Raw genomic sequence first — 19322 nt, 5'->3', positions numbered from 1 at the left:
CTAGGAATAACAGCGGGAAATGACTGGAGAGGTGAAGGATTCTTAGGATCTATGTAGTGATCAGTGTCTCCCCATACACAGGATTACACAGTAGTGAAGAAGTCGTCTGGTGAGTGTGTGACCCCCCGTGTGTCAGGAGGATGGACCCAGAGCCCCATCACCGAGCCTCCACCTCATTCACTGATACATGAGCAGAAGATCCTAGAACTTACCTCCAGGATCACTGAGCTGCTGAGCGGAGAGGTGAGCGCTGCCGGGAATGCTGGGACATTGTACAATAACACAAGGGAGGGGTCTGGGTGATGACTGTGTCATTGTGGGTGTCAGGTTCCTATAAGGTGTCAGGACGTCACTGTCTATTTCTCCATGGAGGAGTGGGAGTATATAGAAGGACACAAGGACCAGTACAAGGACATCATGATGGTGAAGGGTCCACCAGGGAAGGAGAAGGACAGAGAGCAGATGGCGGCCAGGATCCTAAAGCTCACCCTGGAGATGATCTCCTTGATAACCGGAGAGGTGAGAGTCTCCCAGGACATCGCTGGAGAGGTGAAGGATTCTTAGGATCTATGTAGTGATCAGTGTCTCCCCATACACAGGATTATACAGTAGTGAAGAAGTCGTCCCAGAGCCCCATCATCAAGACTCCACTTCATTCACTGAAGATCCTAGAACTTACCTCCAGGATCACTGAGCTGCTGAGCGGAGAGGTGAGTGCTGCCGGGAATGCTGGGACATTGTACAATAACACAAGGGAGGGGTCTGGGTGATGACTGTGTCATTGTGGGTGTCAGGTTCCTATAAGGTGTCAGGACGTCACTGTCTATTTCTCCATGGAGGAGTGGGAGTATATAGAAGGACACAAGGACCAGTACAAGGACATCATGATGGAGGACCACCAGCCCCTCACATCACCAGGTAGGTGGAAACCTTCCTGGAGTCACCTAGACTCATCTTTAATTGGATCATCACATATAGAAAATGTATTCTATCATTTTGGATATTTCCTATAGATGGATCCAGTCAAAGAAACCCACCGGAGAGATGTCCCAGTCCTCAGTATTCGGAAATGTGTCCACTGGATCATCAGGTAGATGGAGCTAAGATTCCTGTTAAACCTTTGTAATTGAATGTAATGAGGGAGAATATTTCCCCTTAATTCCTCCCTTCTAGAGATTTTTCCCCTCACTTGCATTAGAATTGGTTGATGCATCAAAACTTTGTGACTTCTGGCTGCTGGGGTCCTTCATGGTTAAGCACTGGTTGCCTGAAATAACTAAGAGCTTCAGTAGAGTTGTGCTGTATTACAAGCTTAAAGGGGTATTCCTCCCACGAAGATAAGATTCTTAAACACACTCAGGATAACAAAATAACACATTCTCTAATTCACTGTTATTAACACAAATACAGCATTTCACAGATATAATTCCAACCTGTCTCTCTGTCCTGCTGTACACAATAATGCTTGCCCCCAGGATCCAACCGTAAATTCTGTTACTTAGGGTCGGGCAGGGCAGATTCTTCTCATGAATGCTCTCTGCATTGGCTCCGCCCCCTGCATTCCAAGACGAGCTCACACACAGATGCTCACAGACACTTCCTGCTGGCAAACAGCAGTGTGAGGAGACTAAAGCTACAAGCTACAGATAAGATCTTTATAGCAGGAGAAGGAGTTGTAGCAGATCTAACTGTGTGTTATAGCTAAGATGTAGTAGTGCTGACAGTGTAACATTATGTGTAATATCTATCTCTTCATCTCTGGTCTGTCTCATCTCTCTGAGTCAGATACTAGTGAATGTTCAGAAGCTAAATACAAGTGTAGATAAATCTGCACCTTGATAATCTAAGCACATTGTCAGCACACAGCACTATAGGGATCATGAAGTGTCTGGTTAGAGAGTCCCCGCTCACACTCTGGAATCTTACACTGGCCATCACTAAGTGGTAGGAGCTAAAACACCAATAACACTGAGTAACATTGTAAAGTAAGGGGTTAAAATGATCTTTGTATAAACATCACTAAAGACATTTGAGAATTTTCTCCGAGCTGGGGAGATTGTCCTTTTTTGCTTTTGCATAGAGACTTTTTATCATCAATACAATTAAAGGAAACCAATATATGACCCAAAATCCACTACATTTTATATTGACGTTACCATGACACTGCTACAATACAGTAAAATCAATATTTAGAACAAGCAAATAGCAGACAAAATGTTTGAAATTAATTTTTATGTAATAAACAGTCATAAATTAAAGCTTCCCCGGCTGCCCTCCGACTTTTGACCTCAGTCGCAGCGAGGCCCAAGTCTGCAACATTACCACAGTTTCTCCTGCTCCTGCACAGACGGCAGGAGTAAGACGGGGTCTTCGGATGTCAGAGACATCAAAGACCCCGGGGAGATGGAACCCGTCATCAGCAATTGTCCTAATAAACCAATACCAGAATATTGTCAAACAGTGTAACACCTCTCTTCATTGCCCGGTGTGGTGGCATCATCCAGAAAATAAATTTGGAAGTGAGATGTAAATTGGATGTATAGAGTCAAGGAGGCGGAGAGTTTAACACTGAAGTCAGGGTCAGGAGCTCTGAACGCCTCCTCCTCTGTGATTGACATCACTCATCAGACGAAAGGAGATCTGGTTAGGGATGTCTCTTGATGCAGGACCATCAATTACAGCGATGTCCGATCACAGAGGGGTGGGTAACTGTTTGCCACTTGGTGACTCTTCCCTCGTGCCCGTGGATAAATGAGTTAATATCAATAGACTCGGGAGGAGCCGAAAAACGCGTTTTCGCTGTATACTTTGTATCACACTCAATACTTGGTGAATTAAAAGATCATTTAAATCGACCTACGTCAATCACAGAGGAGGAGACTAAGATGGCGGACCAGCACTACCCAAAGGGAAAAAGGATCAGAAAACTACATTAAGATACCAGAACACTATGGCTGGATGTAAGCCTGAGTCAAAAAAAACATCCAAGAAGCCAAATAAACAGTATAGCACATCTGTTACCTGTGACCGAGGCCTATGGGCGGGGAGCTGGGGATAAACGCCCTCCTCACCTTGACTTCAGTGTTAAAATCTCCACCTCCTTGACGTTATCCAACCAATTTACTTGCACGTCAGGACGGAGCCGGCACATCTGGTTTCTGAGGCTTGTGGAACAGCTGCCGGGTCATTACCGGACCCGGATACCAGAAGTGTTTTTTTTTTTTTTTTCTTGGTAAAGACTTGATTTGATATCGAGAATTGTGATACTTCACTAAGATAATCTCTGGATACATTTCCTTGTTTTCTCATGTCCCTCGTGTTGGATCTTTCCAGGAAAGTTGTGGTGGAAGGAGGAGCGGAGAGGAAATCCCCTCATCAGTGACAGAGGAGGGTAAGAGCCTTTCATGTATCTTGTGGGTTATTCTTCCCTTATACATTGCAGGGAGAGGTCACATCCAGGGGAGGAGATGCAGATGACATAGACACCGGCTCATGTGTCTCTGGTCTCCTCCTCCAGTCACATCCGTCTGTACCCACATGTTGTGTTACTATGAGGCCTCATGGACACAACAGCAAATGGTAACAAGGCAGCCATGTTACAGCCACCACTGAGGTCTATAGTGCACGGTCACGCCATAAGCCTACAGTGTTTTTATGCGACTCGGTTTGCTCCATTCCTATGATATTTGGTGCAATGATGTTCCCTGGTTTAGAAGATACAAGTGGGACCAAGTCTTTCTGTGTATATACGAGCTTACTGCACGGGGGAGGGAACATATATCGCTGTACAACAATATGGAGAATAGTTTAGTGCTCAGTTTATACTACAGTCTGGATCACATTGTTATAATAATCAATGTTTAACCCTTTGGCACAAATGGAGATGGCTTTAAGGCACTTGCAAAACGGATGTTCAGTTAACAAATGTTCAGTTAATTCTAACTTCTGGTACTGGCTCCCGAGTGTTAGCTGAATATCACAGCTGACATCCTACTGTACCACCCACGGGCAGGGGTGTAACTTGAGGGGGTGCAGAGGTTGTGGTCGGGGGCTTGGCACAGACTTTGCACTGGGGCCCATCAACTTCTAGTTACGCCACTGCCCACGGGGGAAGATGCTTCTGATTGTGGGTGTATACTCTTTACACACCACAGTCAGGGGATACCAGCAGTGTCTCCCTCTTCATGGCAGTCCTGGGGTCTGCTGCCTGCTTCCGGGCTGCCCGATGTCTCCTGCAGTCAGATCCCTTCTGTCTATGGGTGCGTCTGCATTAGTATTGCTGCGTCTTGGACTAGAATTGGCAATCAGAGCATTGCTGGTTCAAGTCAAAGTGTTTTATAAAGCAAAAAAAAAAGTGAAACAATTTTAAAACATTTTTAAAATCAAGTATAATCCCCTAAACTAGCACATTCCCATAGAAACACCGAATAAAGTATAAAAGCATCTGCTTCACTTACATCCTCTTGTGGCACCGATAACATTCCCCAACTACAAATTTTCTTGGATCCTGTTGCCTGAATGACAAGGCAAGGCTACATATCGGTGCACATGGAATACACAAGTATAATGGAGCGTCCCTTTAATTCATCTGCTCGCTGGTCTTCATGCTGGGTGTGAGTGTGGGGGAGGGGGGGTCTATAAGATGTAGAGCGTAAAACTGTCCGGGGCGTGGAGATTGTGTGGGAAGGATAAGAAGCCTCCTGTCCTGCCCTTGGTACAGCTCTGTGATGTAGACTCCTCTCTATCCGTCCTCTCCTGCTTTTGGATATGTTTAATAATGGATTATGATATATTTTCCAGGAGATGAAAGTACAAGAGGTTCCCATGGACGTCCCCCCTCATCTCCTTGTGGGGAAGTAGAAGATAATCAGTCACATCTTCCCACAGAGGAGGGAAATCATGGAGAGAAGAGGAAGTTTTCATGTCCTGAATGTGAGGAGTGTTTTCCCATGAAATTAAGTCTTGATCACCATGTGACACTCCACTCCGAGGAGAAGCCGTGTGCATGTACTGAACGTGGAGAATGTTTTACTCCGCAATCAGGAGAGAAGACGTTAGAATGTGGAAAATGTTTTGTCAGTCAATCCGCAGTTGTCGAAGAGCAGAGAACTCACACGGTAGACAAGCAATTTTCATGTGGCGAATGTGGAAAATGTTTTGACTTCAATTACGCTCTTGTCAGACACATGAGAATTCACACAGGAGAGAAGCCATTTTCATGTCCGGAGTGTGGAAAATGTTTTGCCTCTAAAACAAATCTTGCTCAACATCAGAGAGTTCATACAGGAGAGCGGCCATTTTTATGTACCGAATGTGGAAAATGTTTTGGCTCTAAAACCAATCTTATTCACCACCAGAGAATTCACACGGGAGAGAAGCCATTCTTATGTACCGAATGTGGGAAATGTTTTACTACGAAATCCCATCTTGTTGAACATAAGAAAATTCACACAGGGGATAGGCCTTTTTCTTGTCTGCAATGTGGAAAATGTTTTAGCTTAATACAATATCTTCTTAAGCATGAGAAAACTCACACACTAGAGAAACCATTTTCATGTCCGGAATGTGGAAAATGTTTTGCCAAGAAGGCATATCTTTATAACCACCGGAGAACTCACACAGGAGTGAAGCCATTTTCATGTGTAGAATGCGGAAAATGTTTTGCTAGTAAATCAAAAGTTGTTAAACACCAGAGAACTCACACAGGAGAGAAGCCATATTTATGCTCTGAATGTGGAAAATGTTTTGGCATGAAGTCACAACTTGTTGAACATCAGAGAATTCACACAGGGGAGAAGCCATTTTTGTGTTCAGAATGTGGAAAAAGCTTTACTTTTAAAACTGCTCTTGTCCAACACTGGAGAATTCACACCGGAGAGAAGCCATATTTATGTTCTGAATGTGGAAAATGTTTTGGCGTGAAATCACAACTGGTTGAACACCAGAGAATTCACACAGGAGAGAAGCCCTATTCGTGTTCAGAATGTGGAAAATGTTTTACTTTTAAAAACGTTCTTGTTAAACACTGGAGAAGTCACACAGGGGAGAAGCCATTTTCATGTTCTGAATGCAAAAAATGTTTTGGTAAGAAATCAGAACTTGTTCAACATCAGAGAAATCACACAGGGGAGAAGCCATTTGTATGTGCTGAATGTGGAAAAGGTTTTGTTTATAAAACGGCTCTTGTTGTACATCAGAGAATTCACACAGGGGAGAAGCCATTTTCATGCCCCGTATGTGGGAAATGTTTTGCCCAGAAGGGATATCTTGCTTACCATCAGACAATTCACACAGGAGAGAAGCCATTTCTATGTATTAAGTGTGGAAAGTCTTTTACCTGTAAATCAAGTCTTGTTCAGCATCAGAGAATTCACACAGGAGATAAGCCATTTTCATGTACTGAATGTGGAAAATGCTTTATTTACAATTCGGCTCTTGTTGAACATCAGAGAATTCACACTAGAGAGAAGCCCTTTTCATGTTCCGAATGTGGAAGATGTTTCGGCAGGAAATCGCATCTTGTTAGACACCAGAGAGTTCACACATGAGAGAAGTCCTACTGCCACCTCTACACCTCTTGTTTCCATCTGTTGTTGGATTTCCTTCTTTAGGATGACCTCTGTGTATATATGTTATCTTAATTATATGGGTAGGTGGTCGGGGCAATCGTCTATGAAGTTCTGGATAATTGGACTTGTATATGTACTTATGATCACATAATAAATGGTGACTTTTACATGTTCTATATCTCTTGTCTTTGTTTGGCCGCTATTTCCCTTGATGTCTTGGTGACAGTGAAGCTCTGCCAGTGTCTTATGATAAATCTATTATTCTCCCATATACAGTACAGACAAAAAGTTTGGTCACACCTTGTCATTCAAAGAGTTTTAAGTATTTTCACGGCTATAAAAATTCTAGATTCACACTGAAGGCATCAAAACTATGACTTGACATGTGTGGAATTATATACTTACCAAAAAGTATTCAGCCCTTGGTGATAAGTATTCGGCCCCTGTAGAAGCAGCTTTGGAGCTGGTGCAGCCAGGAGTCTTCTTGGGAAGATACAACAAGTTTTTCCCCCCTGGATTTGGGGATCCTCTGCCTCTTGAAGATCCTCTCCAGTTCCCTCAGGTTGGATGGTGAACATGTGGTGGAAGCCATTTTCCAGTCTCTCCAGAGATGCTCAATTGGGTTTAGTTCCGGGCTCTGGGCCGGTCAGGGATGGTCACAGAGATGTTCTGAAGCTTCTGCTGTGTTATTAGCTGTGTGCTTAGGTCATTGTCTTGTTGGAAGGAGAACCTTTGGCCCAGTCTGAGGTCCAGAGCATCTGGAAGAGGTTTTCATCCAGGATATCTCTGTACTTGGCCGCATTCAACAACAAAAATCTCTCGTCAGATCAGGGAGTCTTATTTCTCATAGTCTGGGAGTCCTGTATGTGTGGGTTTTTTCTTTTTGCACCCTGTGTGCGGCTCTCATATGTCTTGCACTGAGGGGAGGCTTTGGTAAGCAGACTCTACCATAAAGCCCTGACTGCTGGAGGCTGCAGTGATTGGTGGCTCTCCTGTCCCCGATGCGTCTCTGGAGCTCAGCCACAGTGATCTTGTGGTTCTTCTTTACCTCTCTCACCAAGGCTCTTCACCCGGTTTGGTGAAATCCTCCTCCCCATGCTGTTGGAGGTCCTGAAGACTGGGAGAGACAGAGAGCGTCTATTGGGCTCAATGAGGGAAGCTATAATAATTCTTACCCTGAAGAAAAACACAAACTTCATGCGATTCCTATAGACCTCTCTCATTACTTAATACAGATATTAAAATCCTCGCTCAGACTCTCGCTCTCAGGTTATAGAAGGTGATCTGATACACCATGACCAGAGCGGATTTATACCGGGGAGGTCGACAGTTAACAACTTTGACAGATTGGTAGCCTGAGGGAGGAAGACTCCATCCTGTCACTGGACGCCTCAGACTTTTGGCAGGGTGGAGTGTCGCTCTTATGGGCTGATATGTCCAGATTTGGCTTTGGTAAGATTTTTTTTTACTATGGGTGAAATTATTATATTAGGAGCCAATGGCGAGGATTGATGTCAACTGGGTATGGACTGAGCTGGAGAGGGGCACCAGACAGGGACAGGAATAGTATGGGATTTGGGTGCAATGTTAACCCCTTCACGCTCCGTGGCGGATACATCCGTCACGGAGCTATGAAGGGTGTATGAAGAAGGCTCACGGGCTGAGCCTTCTTCATACAGAGATGGGCTTTGCTGCATATCGCAGCAAAGACCCATCGCTATCACCCGCGGTCAGTGCTTGCACCGATCGCGGGTGTTAACCTTTTCTATGCCTCCGGCAAAGTCGCCAGCGGCACTGTAAGCATGGCAGCGCATGGGCGCCGCCATCTTACCTCCGATCGCCGCTCCCCCGCACGTCATCGTTTGACCCAAGGCTACATGGCTTCTGCCTATTCATTACAATGAGCTTGTGCAGTATATGGTAGGAGCGATCTGACCATCTAGGGTTAATGTACCCTAGAACAGTGATTTTCAACCAGTGTGCTGCGACACATGGTCGGGTGTGTTGCGGGGAAAGTTCCCCAAACTATGGTGCCCCCTGTGTTTTGTTTCCCGGCAATGCGCAGCGATGCGCAGTCACGGCTTCGTACAATGTAGGAGACGTGTACAATAACACATGCGCAAGCTTTGAACCTCGTGTGACAAAATGACGTCACCGAGGCCGGCGTATCATCCTGAGAGCGGAGAGACTCTGGCATTTGCCCACCGCCAAGGTAATGCCCACCAATAATGCTGACTATATGAGCTTTTGCCTGAGTATATGAACTGTTGGCAGAAAACTCAGCATATGAGCTGGTACTTGTAGTACTCCAGCAGTATACAGCATATAACAATGAGAAATACTATAGTCATGAGGCTGGAGTACTATGCTGAGTATATGAGCTGGCACTTGTACTCTGGCCTCATGGCCATAGTACTTCTCATTGTACCCCTTTATTTTGCAGTATATGAGCCACATAATAATCAGCACCATATACTAAACCAGGGAGAAACTGAGAACTGTTGAGGAAGAGCTTCATGTGTGTCTTTCCACCTTTCCTGCCAGGATATCCCTTTTGTGTTTATGGAAACAGGCCCAGGTTTCACAATGAGTGAGTAAAATCAATTTAGAATCTATATTATTAACTATATGTATAATATGACTGTTTGAGTGTCATTTTGTGCTATTTTGGTTGGTGGTGTGCCCCAGGATTTTCTAAGTATAAAAAGTGTGCTCAAAAAGGTTGAAAATCACTGCCATAGAGGGTCTGAGAAAGAGAGTGAAAAAAAACAGAAAAAAAAAAGTTTCAAAAATGTGAAAAATTAATAAAATATTAAAAGTTCAAATCACCCCCCTTTCCCTAGAACTGATATAAAACATAATAAACAGTAAAAATCACAGACACATTAGGTATCGCCACGTCCCAAAATGCCCGATCTATCAAAATATAAAAACGGTTATGGCCGGCGGTGACCTCCGAGACGGGAAATGGCGCCCAAATGTCCGAAACGCGACTTTTACACCTTTTTACATGACATAAAAAATGTAAAAGAAATTTATCAAAATGTCGCACAGACCTCAAAATGGTGGCCATGAAAACGTTGTCTCATTTCGCAAAAAATGACACCTCACACATTTCCGTGCGCCAAAGTATGAAAAAGTTATTAGCGTCAGAAGATGGCAAAAATTTTTTTTTCTTTTTTTGTCCACATTCGTTTAATTTTTGAAAATGTATTAAAACGCCATAAAACCTGTATAAATTTGGTATCACCGCGATCGCACTGAACCAAAGAATAAAATAGAGGTGTTATTTGAAGCGAAGAGTGAAAGTCGTAAAAACTGAGCGCACAAGAACGTAACGCACGTGCGGGTTTTTTTAAATTTTTCCACATTTGGAATTTTTTTCCGGCTTCCCACTAGATGGCAGGGAATAATAAATAACATCACAGGAAAGTAAAATTTGTTACGCACAAAATAAGCCCTCACACAGCTCTGTACACGGAAAAATGAAAAAGTTATGGATTTTTGAAGATGGAGAGCGAGAAATGAGCGGAAATACCCTGCGTCCTTAAAGGAAACCTACCACTGCTCGCATGATAAAATCATGCGAGCAGACCCCCCGGTAGGCTATTTAATACTGATGACGGCACATACTTTAGTTCGGCACGGCGATCGTTAGTTTAGATAAAAAAAATGTTTTACTTACATATGAAAATATTCCTCCGGTGCTACCCTACGTCATCTTCGGAAGGGAGATGCCTTCCGATCTTTAATTATTCCCGCCTCCTTCATTGTAGCCGTTTCCTTCGGGTGCCGAGAGCCGTGACGTCACCAAGCTCTCGGCACCTATTGCGCATGCGCAGATACTAACTCTCACACAGCCAGACTCCTCCAACATGTACAGACACAAAATATACATCAAAAACCTTATTGATTCAGATCTTGCTAGAGATTCTGGCGAGCTTTTTGTGCAGGGTTGGAGGGTTGGAAACTTGTCTTTCTCCTCAGCTTTTCACCCTGAGACTAACGGGCAGTCCGAGAGAATGAATCAAGAGTTAATTCAATATCTTCGACTCTTCGTCTCGGACTGCCAGGCCAGATGGGTGGAATTCCTTCCTTTAGCTGTGTCTCCTTTCTATTGTAATTATGGTTTTCATCCTCGGTTTTGTTTTTTCCTCTGTCCCGGCATCTGACGTGCCCCGTGCTGAGTCCATAACATCTAGTTTGCACAAGCTATGGTTATAGGTCCAGCAGTGTTTGCTAAGGGCACACACTCAGATGGTCAACCAGACTCAGAAAAAACGCACTATTTCTGATCCTTTTGTGGTGGGGGATAAGGTCTTACTTTCTACAAGAAACCTAAAACTGAAAGTTCCTTTTTTAAAATTTGCTCCCAGGTTTGTCGGCCTTTTCGTTGTTTCCCAGGTCATTCATCCGGTTTCTTTTAAGAATTCTCTTCCTACAGCCTTCTAAACGGTATATTGAGCCAGTTATACCTCTTCCCAATCCTCCTTCTCCGACGGTTGTGGGCGGTAACCAGGAGTTTGAGGTAGAAAGGATCATCAATTCCATATTTGCTGGTAATTCCCTGCAGTATCTGGTACATTGGAAGGGTTTTGTCTGGAGGATAGGTCCTGGGTCTCAGCTAAAGATTTGCATGCTCCTCGATTGGTCAGAATGTTACATCAGACATATCCTCAGAAACCGTCTTTTTGTTCTAGGGGTCCGAAGGCCCCCCCCCATAAAGTGTGTGTGGGGGGTACTGTCAGATCCGCTGGAAGGGACACCGTGTCTGCTGGTCCTATCACCCTCCATGCTGACAATGCTAGCGGTCTTCCCCGAGTTTCTGCACGTCTCCGCACTAACTCCGCCCCCTGTCCGCTGCATGCTCGGGGCAGCGGGCATCCAGGACGCATGCGCTTTAGGGAAGTTAATGCTGTCTGTCTTCTGAATCAGCCTGGGTTCCTGCTCCTATGGGATTCTGGGGGCGGATCTCAGGCTGCATAAATTGGATCTGGACCCTCTGGAAGTCACAGCCACTGGATTCCTGGTCTCCTGTTCTCCCTTAGCGTTGTTACTTCTCCCCGGTATTGTATTCGCCAGTTAGTTTACTTTTCCTTGACTAGCAGTTTTGACCTTAACAATAAGTTATTAAGGTAAGATTAGGGTCATCTTTCAGAGTAGCAGTTCATCTTTATTGATACTGCCTAATCTGCCTAATACCATCTAATCTTTTACTTTTGATTCTGAATGTTGATATTTCTAGGTGTGGTACACAGTGAAAATCAGAATATGTGAGAGCTAAAAATTATATTTTTGATTTAAGCTTCATTAACCCTATAATATCCCTATCAGCAGGGCCGGATTAAGGTTGGTGGGGGCCCCTGGGCGCAAAATCTGGTGGAGGCCCCCACTGAGTGTAGTTTACATACACGTCCTCCTGCTCACTTTCCACTATCCCAGCTGTAACACAGCTACATACAGCCGCCTCATCCCAGTAACACAGCTACATACAGCCGCCTCGCCCCCAGTAACAGAGCTACATACAGCCGCCTCGCCCCCAGTAACACAGCTACATACAACTGCCTCGCCCCCAGTAACACAGCTACATACAGCCACCTCGCCCCCAGTAACACAGCTACATACAGCCGCCTCCCCCCAGTAACACAGCTACATACAGCCCCCTCGCCCCCAGTAACACAGCTACATACAGCCGCCTCCCCCCAGTAACACAGCTACATACAGCCCCCTCGCCCCCAGTAACACAGCTACATACAGCCGCCTCCCCCCAGTAACACAGCTACATACAGCCCCCTCGCCCCCAGTAACACAGCTACATACAGCCGCCTTGCCCCCAGTAACACAGCTACATACAGCCGCCTTGCCCCCAGTAACGCAGCTACATACAGCCGCCTCGTCCCCAGTAACACAGCTACATACAGCCGCCTCGTCCCCAGTAACACAGCTACATACAGCCGCCTCGTCCCCAGTAACACAGCTACATACAGCCGCCTCGTCCCCAGTAACACAGCTACATACAGCCGCCCCGTCCCCAGTAACACAGCTACATACAGCTGCCTCGCCCCCAGTAACACAGCTACATACTGCCGCCTCGCCCCCAGTAACAGCTACATACAGCCGCCTCACCCCCAGTAACACAGCTACATACAGCCGCCTCCCCCCAGTAACACAGCTACATACAGCTGCCTCGCCCCCAGTAACACAGCTACATAGAGCCGCCTCGCCCCCAGTAACACAGCTACATACAGCCCCCTCGCCCCCAGTAACACAGCTACATACAGCCGCCTCCCCCCAGTAACACAGCTACATACAGCCGCCCCGCTCCAAGTAACACAGCTACATACAGCCGCCTCGCCCCCAGTAACACAGCTACATACAGCCCCCTCGCCCCCAGTAACACAGCTACATACAGCCCCCTCGCCCCCAGTAACACAGCTACATACAGCCGCCCCGCTCCAAGTAACACAGCTACATACAGCCGCCCCGCTCCCAGTAACATAGCTACATGTTAACGTGTGCCCGCCAGGCTAGAGCGTGGCAGGCACATGTCTGGCGTGCTGGAGAGGAAGAGAGGTGATCGCAGCTCACCCCTCCGCTCTCCATAGAGAATAGAACTGGCTCTATCTCTTTTGTGGCCATGGCTCGAAACAGTGAGTACTCATTGTGCTCACCGTATCAAGCCCAGGCTATAGACCCCTATGAGGGAAGTATATCCGGCAGCAAATTTGCAGCCAGATAAACGTCCCTCATATGTTCTTGTGAATGTACCCTTACACAGACATGTTTATAAAATTACACACATTTATACACTGATATATACACATCTTTATATACTTATATACACAAATAAAGTTCTACACTCGTATACTTGCACCCATACATACACACACAAGTATACACAACTATACACACACATTTATGCACTCATATACATTTATACACTAATACACAGAGTATATACAAACTCATAAAGTATATACACACATACAGCAAATACACACACATACGGGAAACACACACACACACGCATTCAGTATATAGAGCATATACATACATACCATATACCCAGAATAATATATAAAATTTAAATGTACACGCATATATATAATATATATATATATATATATATATATATATATATATATATATATATATGCATCTATACACAGTATATACACATAAATAAAAAGTATAATCACATAAACACAGTATATACACAGTAGATGCACATATATACACACAGTATATGTACATAAACAGTATATACACATATACACAGTAGATGCATTTATACGCTGTATATACATAGTATATACCCATATACACATATATAAACAGTATATACGCATATACACAGTATATACATATATACGCATATAGATAAATACATATGTATATACTTACCTTTTAGGGTGACCGGCCGGAGCTTCAGGCAGGCGTTCGGGCGGTGGGGGGTCTTTTGGTTGTTGTTCGGTCGGGGAGGGGGTCGGTGGTGCTTCTTCAAGCGGGGGGGCGGAGGGGGGGTCGCTTATTCGGCTGGGGGGGGGAGGGGTGGCGGGTGCTTGTTCGAGCAGGGGGCGGGGGGGTGGCGGGTGCTTGTTTGAGCAGCGGGCGGTGGGTGGGAGTCAAGCGGGGTTGCTTGTTCGGGAGGGGGGGTGTGTTTGGTTGCTCGGCCATGCATGGCTGGGGTGCATGGCTGGGGAAGGGCGGGCCGGGAGGCGGTAACCTGTTGCGTGAGGGGGGGTGTTGCGCGAGTTGGAGGCGGTGTCACCTGTGCCGAGTGGGCAGCCTGGTAGGTGGAGGCGGTGTCACCTGTGACGGGGCGTCTCTGTCATGCGGGGAGGCGGTCACCCGTGTCTAGCGGCGGTGGGCATCTCAGGCGGGGGAACGTGGGTTGCGATCTGGTGGGGGGCCCTAGGGGGGGCAAGATGGTGGGGGCCCCGGGGCTCGAGCCCGGGAGCCCCGCCTATAAGTACTCTCTGGTGTGACCCGGCAGTTCTGCTTACTCTTCTATGTTCTGTGTCTGTACATCTTTAGTTCTCTTGTCTTGTGGCTGCTTTAGTTTCCTATGCTGTCTTAAATCCTGTTTGTTTCTTCATTGTTCGTCCTGTTTCTTCACTCTGTCTGAATACTGTCCTAACTCTCACACTGCAGTTTTCTGTCCGTACCACCTCACAGCGACTGACAGACCTATTTGGGTTCCTCTCACCTCCCAGGGCCTTGCAGGGTAGATAGGAGGTTCCTGCGGCAGAGGCTACCTACCTTCAAGGGGGTTTCTGCCTTGGTAGGGTCTAGTCTGTAGATCAGCACAGGGATAGTTCGCCCATCCTCTCCCTTCTGTCAGCCTGCACCTAGACTTGTGTGGTAGTTCTTTCTGTGTGTACAGTGTTCCAGTTGTGAGTATTCCTAACATCCGTTATATCAAAATATAAAAAAGATTACTCCCGTCCATGAACACCGTAATGGAATATAGCGCCCGAATGCCCGAATCGTCACTTTTTCACCATTTTTCAATCCATGTATATTTGAATAAAAAGGGATCAAACAGTTATATGGGTCCCAAATTGATACAAATTAATACGCCAGCACATACCGCAAAAAATTACACCTTACATTTTTTTGTACAAAAGATTTACATTTTTTAAAAATCTACTGAAACCTAATAAAACTTATATAAATTTGCTATCCCTGTGATCAAACCGACCCAAGGAATAAAGAGAGAGTGTCATTTAGAGCGCAGAATAAAAACCAATAACCTGTAGAAAACGCCACAAATGTGTTTTTTTTTTGTTAACTTCACTGCACTTGGAATTTTTTTTCCAGCTTTCCAGTACATTGCATGGAATATTAAATGGTGACACTAAGAAGTATATTTGTACCACAGATAACAAGCCCTCACACAGCTCTGTAAATGAAAAAATAAAAAAGTTATCGCTTTTGGAATGAGGGGAGTAAAAAACAGAAATGCAAAAGCATTGCAGACACAAAGCACAGATTGTGACCTCCTAACTCTATGCCAGAAATGCTTCACTAACAAACGAGCTCCACCAAGCAAAAACACACATGTGCGATCAATGAAAAACTACTGACCTGTGGAAGAAAACACAAAATGAGGAGAGGGAAAGGGGGTACAGGGTGTCTTGTTCACAGACCCGGAGCTTTATTGAAAAACACAGACAAAAGAAGGAGGATAGGGAGGAAAAGAGGCTTGAGGGTCTAATAGGAGGCTCGTTCGCAAGCAACACCTCACAAAGAGCCGGCTCACCTCAGTGAGCTGATATACATGTAATAGGGAGTCGTTCAGGAGCCAGAAGAGCCGGCTCTTCTTAGTGAGCGGAGTCTAATGAGCCAGCTCACTACGAAGAGCCGAAATTCCCATCACTAGTGGATCTCAACTTCTTGTCTGCCGCAGATATGCAAATGAAGCACAGTCCCATTATTCCCTCCACCAGTGCAAGTGAGCTCCGGTTATTGGTGAAAACATGCAGGAATCAAGTGGGAACGGGCAAGTCCAAAGGTAAGAAGCAATAAAACAAGTTTGTGTGTGTGATTCACCTCGAGGTGGTGGATAAGGTCCTCAGGGTCTGTTCTCAAATTGGACTTTTATTTGACGTGTGCTAATTAGCAAGTTTCTTGCTTTTAAATATAAACTCTATGCAGTAATCATGGTTGAGTGGTTAAGGTGATGGACTTGAAGTCTGTTGGGGTCTACTTGCGCTAGATCAAATCCTGCCAACTTTGTATAAGTTTGCTGTCCTGAAAGGATAAGATAACCAGGCTGAATCTTTCACTTTAGAAACTCAGCAATTGAAATAAATTAGTGGTTAATCACGAAACCTCCAATGTATATAATCAAAGCAGCAAAATTGGGGATAACGATATGTAGGGCTAGAATGCTAAAATGTAACTTTTATTATTAAATCACATAAAAAACCACACTGATGCAGATTTTGTAAAGTGTATATAAAAAGAAGGGTAACACTGAGTACACTGATGAATACCCAGGTGGAAGTATAAGTCTGTATAAGCTGCACGTTTACATTGCTGTATATCCGCACCTGCCTTGTTCTACTACCATACCAATAATAGTACATAACGTCCAGCATGGTGGTTGGACGTATCAGCGTCTCCAAGGAGACGCGACTACTAGACCTCCCCCTTTGATTCCGCGCATGCGCGCTTCCTCCCCTTTTCGTCTCTGACCAGCGGTTCTCACTCAGGTCCGTCACAGGAGGTGTTCACAACGCGGTCCGCCGCGCTCACACGATGGACGAAGTTCTGACCTATAGGAGCAAGGTAGTGGTGGAGGTGTGCCCAATCATGGGGTAGCGGAGGCGGGGCCGTTGGTCCTTTTAAGGCGAAAGTGCCTGTACTCTGGCGCTCACTACTGCCAGCCTGCACATGAAATCTCCTGGTCCACTACCAGGACAGGAGGTGTGCAGTCATTTTTGAAGCATTGTTGGACAACATGCTTCACCTACATTGTATGTCTTTATATGTTCCATGAACGCCTAATCCAGAGTAACGGACGGCGACATCAGTACCTATCCCTCTGAGGAGTCAAGTGACAAAACGCGAGTTAAAGGGGTGGCCTTAGGGACAGGATAGCTCCACGTTGCCCCTACTACCCACCCGTTGAGCCTGGAGACACCTGAATCATGGCAGGAGATGACCATTTAATTTGGTGACCTCATATTGATTGGTGTTCATGCTTGTTATTGTTATTACAGACTTATACTTCCGCCTGGGTATTCATCACAGAGTACTCAGTGTTACCCTTCTTTTATATACACTTTACACAATCTGCATTTAGTGTGGGTTTTTTATGTGATTTATAAATAAAAGTTACATTTTAGCATTCTAGCCCTACATATTGTTATCCCCAATTTTGCTGCTTTGATGAATCTTTCACTTTGAAAGAAAGTATTAGATATAAACACCCCCTTTTGTAGGTGTTGTAACTGGTGGAAAAACAGAAAAAGAAGGGTGGTGGGCCAGTCCATTGCACCACCTGTGAAGGAGAGGCTTGCTTCTGCTTTTTGAGGAAGTGGAGAAATGGTACAGTCTATATCATTCCCATCTGAGAGAAAAGAGTGGGCTAGTCAATATTTTCTTCTTCGTTGAAGAGGTGGAGAATTGGTACTGTACATAACATTACCTTTTGGAAAGCAGTAGGCTTGGCCAATTCCTCCTCATCTGTAAGGATAAGAGGCTTTGATACAGTCCATAACCATCCTGTTCTTTACCTTGGTCAAGCGGTCTTCCCAAGTCTTTAGGAATGCGCCTTCATTTCCGAACCTAAGCCCCAGAACCTTGATAAAGACCTACTTGGATGGTGAATGGGAAGGGGGCAGAAAATAAAGGTGCCAATTCACGAAGAGCATGGCTTCTGACTTCTTGCAGTTGACCTTTGCCCCCGAAGCTTGTCTGAACTTGTTGCAGGTGCAGTCACTGAACGCTGGTCAGTGCAGAAGACGGTCACATCATCCATGTACAGCGAGCACTTGACCTCGGCACGATCTGCTCCCGGTAAGGTGATCCCTCAGATCTCTGGCTTCTGCTGGATAGATTGTGCGAACAGCTGTATAACACAAACAAAAAGAAGTGGTGAGAAAGGGCAGCCTTGTTTGATCCCTGATAGCACAGGAAAGGGATCAGTCTTCCAGCCGTTCACCAGCACTATGCTGTGGATGTCAAAGTACATGATCTTAATAGTCATAGAACATCTTACCCAGACCGAACTTACGCAGGGCCTGGCCCATGAGTTTGTGTCAAATTCTTTCTCCTGATCGAGACTGACCAGGGCCGCCTGGAGCTAGAGACTTTTGGCGTATTGAACCGTGCCCCTCATGAGGGCCAGGCTGTCTACGATTCTGTGGCCAGGAATGCCGGTCTGATACTGATGGACGATCTGGCTGATGACTACCTTCAGCCTGTTCGTCAGCACTTTTGCCAAGATCTTGTAGTTCATGTTAAGAAGAGAGGTGGGCGTCCAGTTCTTCAGGTTGCACCTCTCACCCTTCCGCACATACAAGATGGTGAACATGTCCTTCCCTTAAATATGGTGACATCCTGCCCTCTGCCGCCATCTCTTCAAAGGGCAGATGAGGTCTCCCAGCGCTACTTAGAGCTCGGCTGGGAGACTGTCACTGCTTGCAGTCACATTTATCACCCTTCTCCAGGTTGTCAACCTTGGCACAGAAGCTGATGCACCCCTTCGGTGTCCTCAAGCTCATCTCTAAGTTCCTCCTGAAACTCCTCCCTTCCAGCAGGGCCCAATTCAGTTTTCAGGAGCCTGGAAACCATGGCCCAGAGCAACCTATACCAGAATGGCCCTTTGGTCGGAGAAAAAGCAGGGGATCATAGAGTATCCGAAAGGTTTCACGGTTCGGCAGGTTAAAACGGGCCGCCCCCCGTGGAACCCACTGTGTCCCTTAAGGATGCTTCGGTTACAATCTTGATCAACAGCTTGTACGTGGGGTCCAGCCTGCTGGCTGCACTGGAGCTGTGACCGTCCTCTTCTACGGGGAAGTTAAAGTCAGCGGCCAACACGACTAGTCTAGTGGTGTCAAGATACAGCCTGTGGTGCGCTCGTTTCGGTCAGGGGAAGCGTACACGTTGATGAGTCGCATGGGCTCACCCACCCAGGAGCCATCTGCGATCAGAAGTTGACTGCAGACAAGCATGACTTGCAGTTGCCACCACCGGGCCAGAAGGAAGGACCGTGACTCTAGTGCTCCACCAGGTGCTACC

The 19322-nt window shown here is 45.8% G+C and overlaps 2 protein-coding genes across 2 annotated transcripts in view; both read left to right on the top strand.

Moving 5' to 3' along the window:
• The window catches only part of LOC140119783 (uncharacterized), a 157870-nt gene extending 151134 nt beyond the window's left edge, over nucleotides 1-6736 (top strand). Inside the window, 8 exon segments of the mRNA XM_072139141.1 lie at nucleotides 82-243; nucleotides 328-519; nucleotides 600-710; nucleotides 795-918; nucleotides 1014-1090; nucleotides 3334-3391; nucleotides 4801-6383; nucleotides 6385-6736. Coding sequence (XP_071995242.1) covers nucleotides 82-243; nucleotides 328-519; nucleotides 600-710; nucleotides 795-918; nucleotides 1014-1090; nucleotides 3334-3391; nucleotides 4801-6383; nucleotides 6385-6720 — 2643 coding nt within the window. The 3' untranslated portion in view covers nucleotides 6721-6736.
• LOC140119963 (uncharacterized) overlaps nucleotides 1-19322 on the top strand; it is a 1020783-nt gene that overhangs the window by 654252 nt on the left and 347209 nt on the right. The gene's annotated exons all lie outside the window — the stretch shown is intronic.

Source organism: Engystomops pustulosus, chromosome 2, assembly GCF_040894005.1.
Source record: "Engystomops pustulosus chromosome 2, aEngPut4.maternal, whole genome shotgun sequence".
Classification (NCBI taxonomy): domain Eukaryota; kingdom Metazoa; phylum Chordata; class Amphibia; order Anura; family Leptodactylidae; genus Engystomops; species Engystomops pustulosus.
This window is presented reverse-complemented; position numbering and strand designations above follow the sequence as displayed.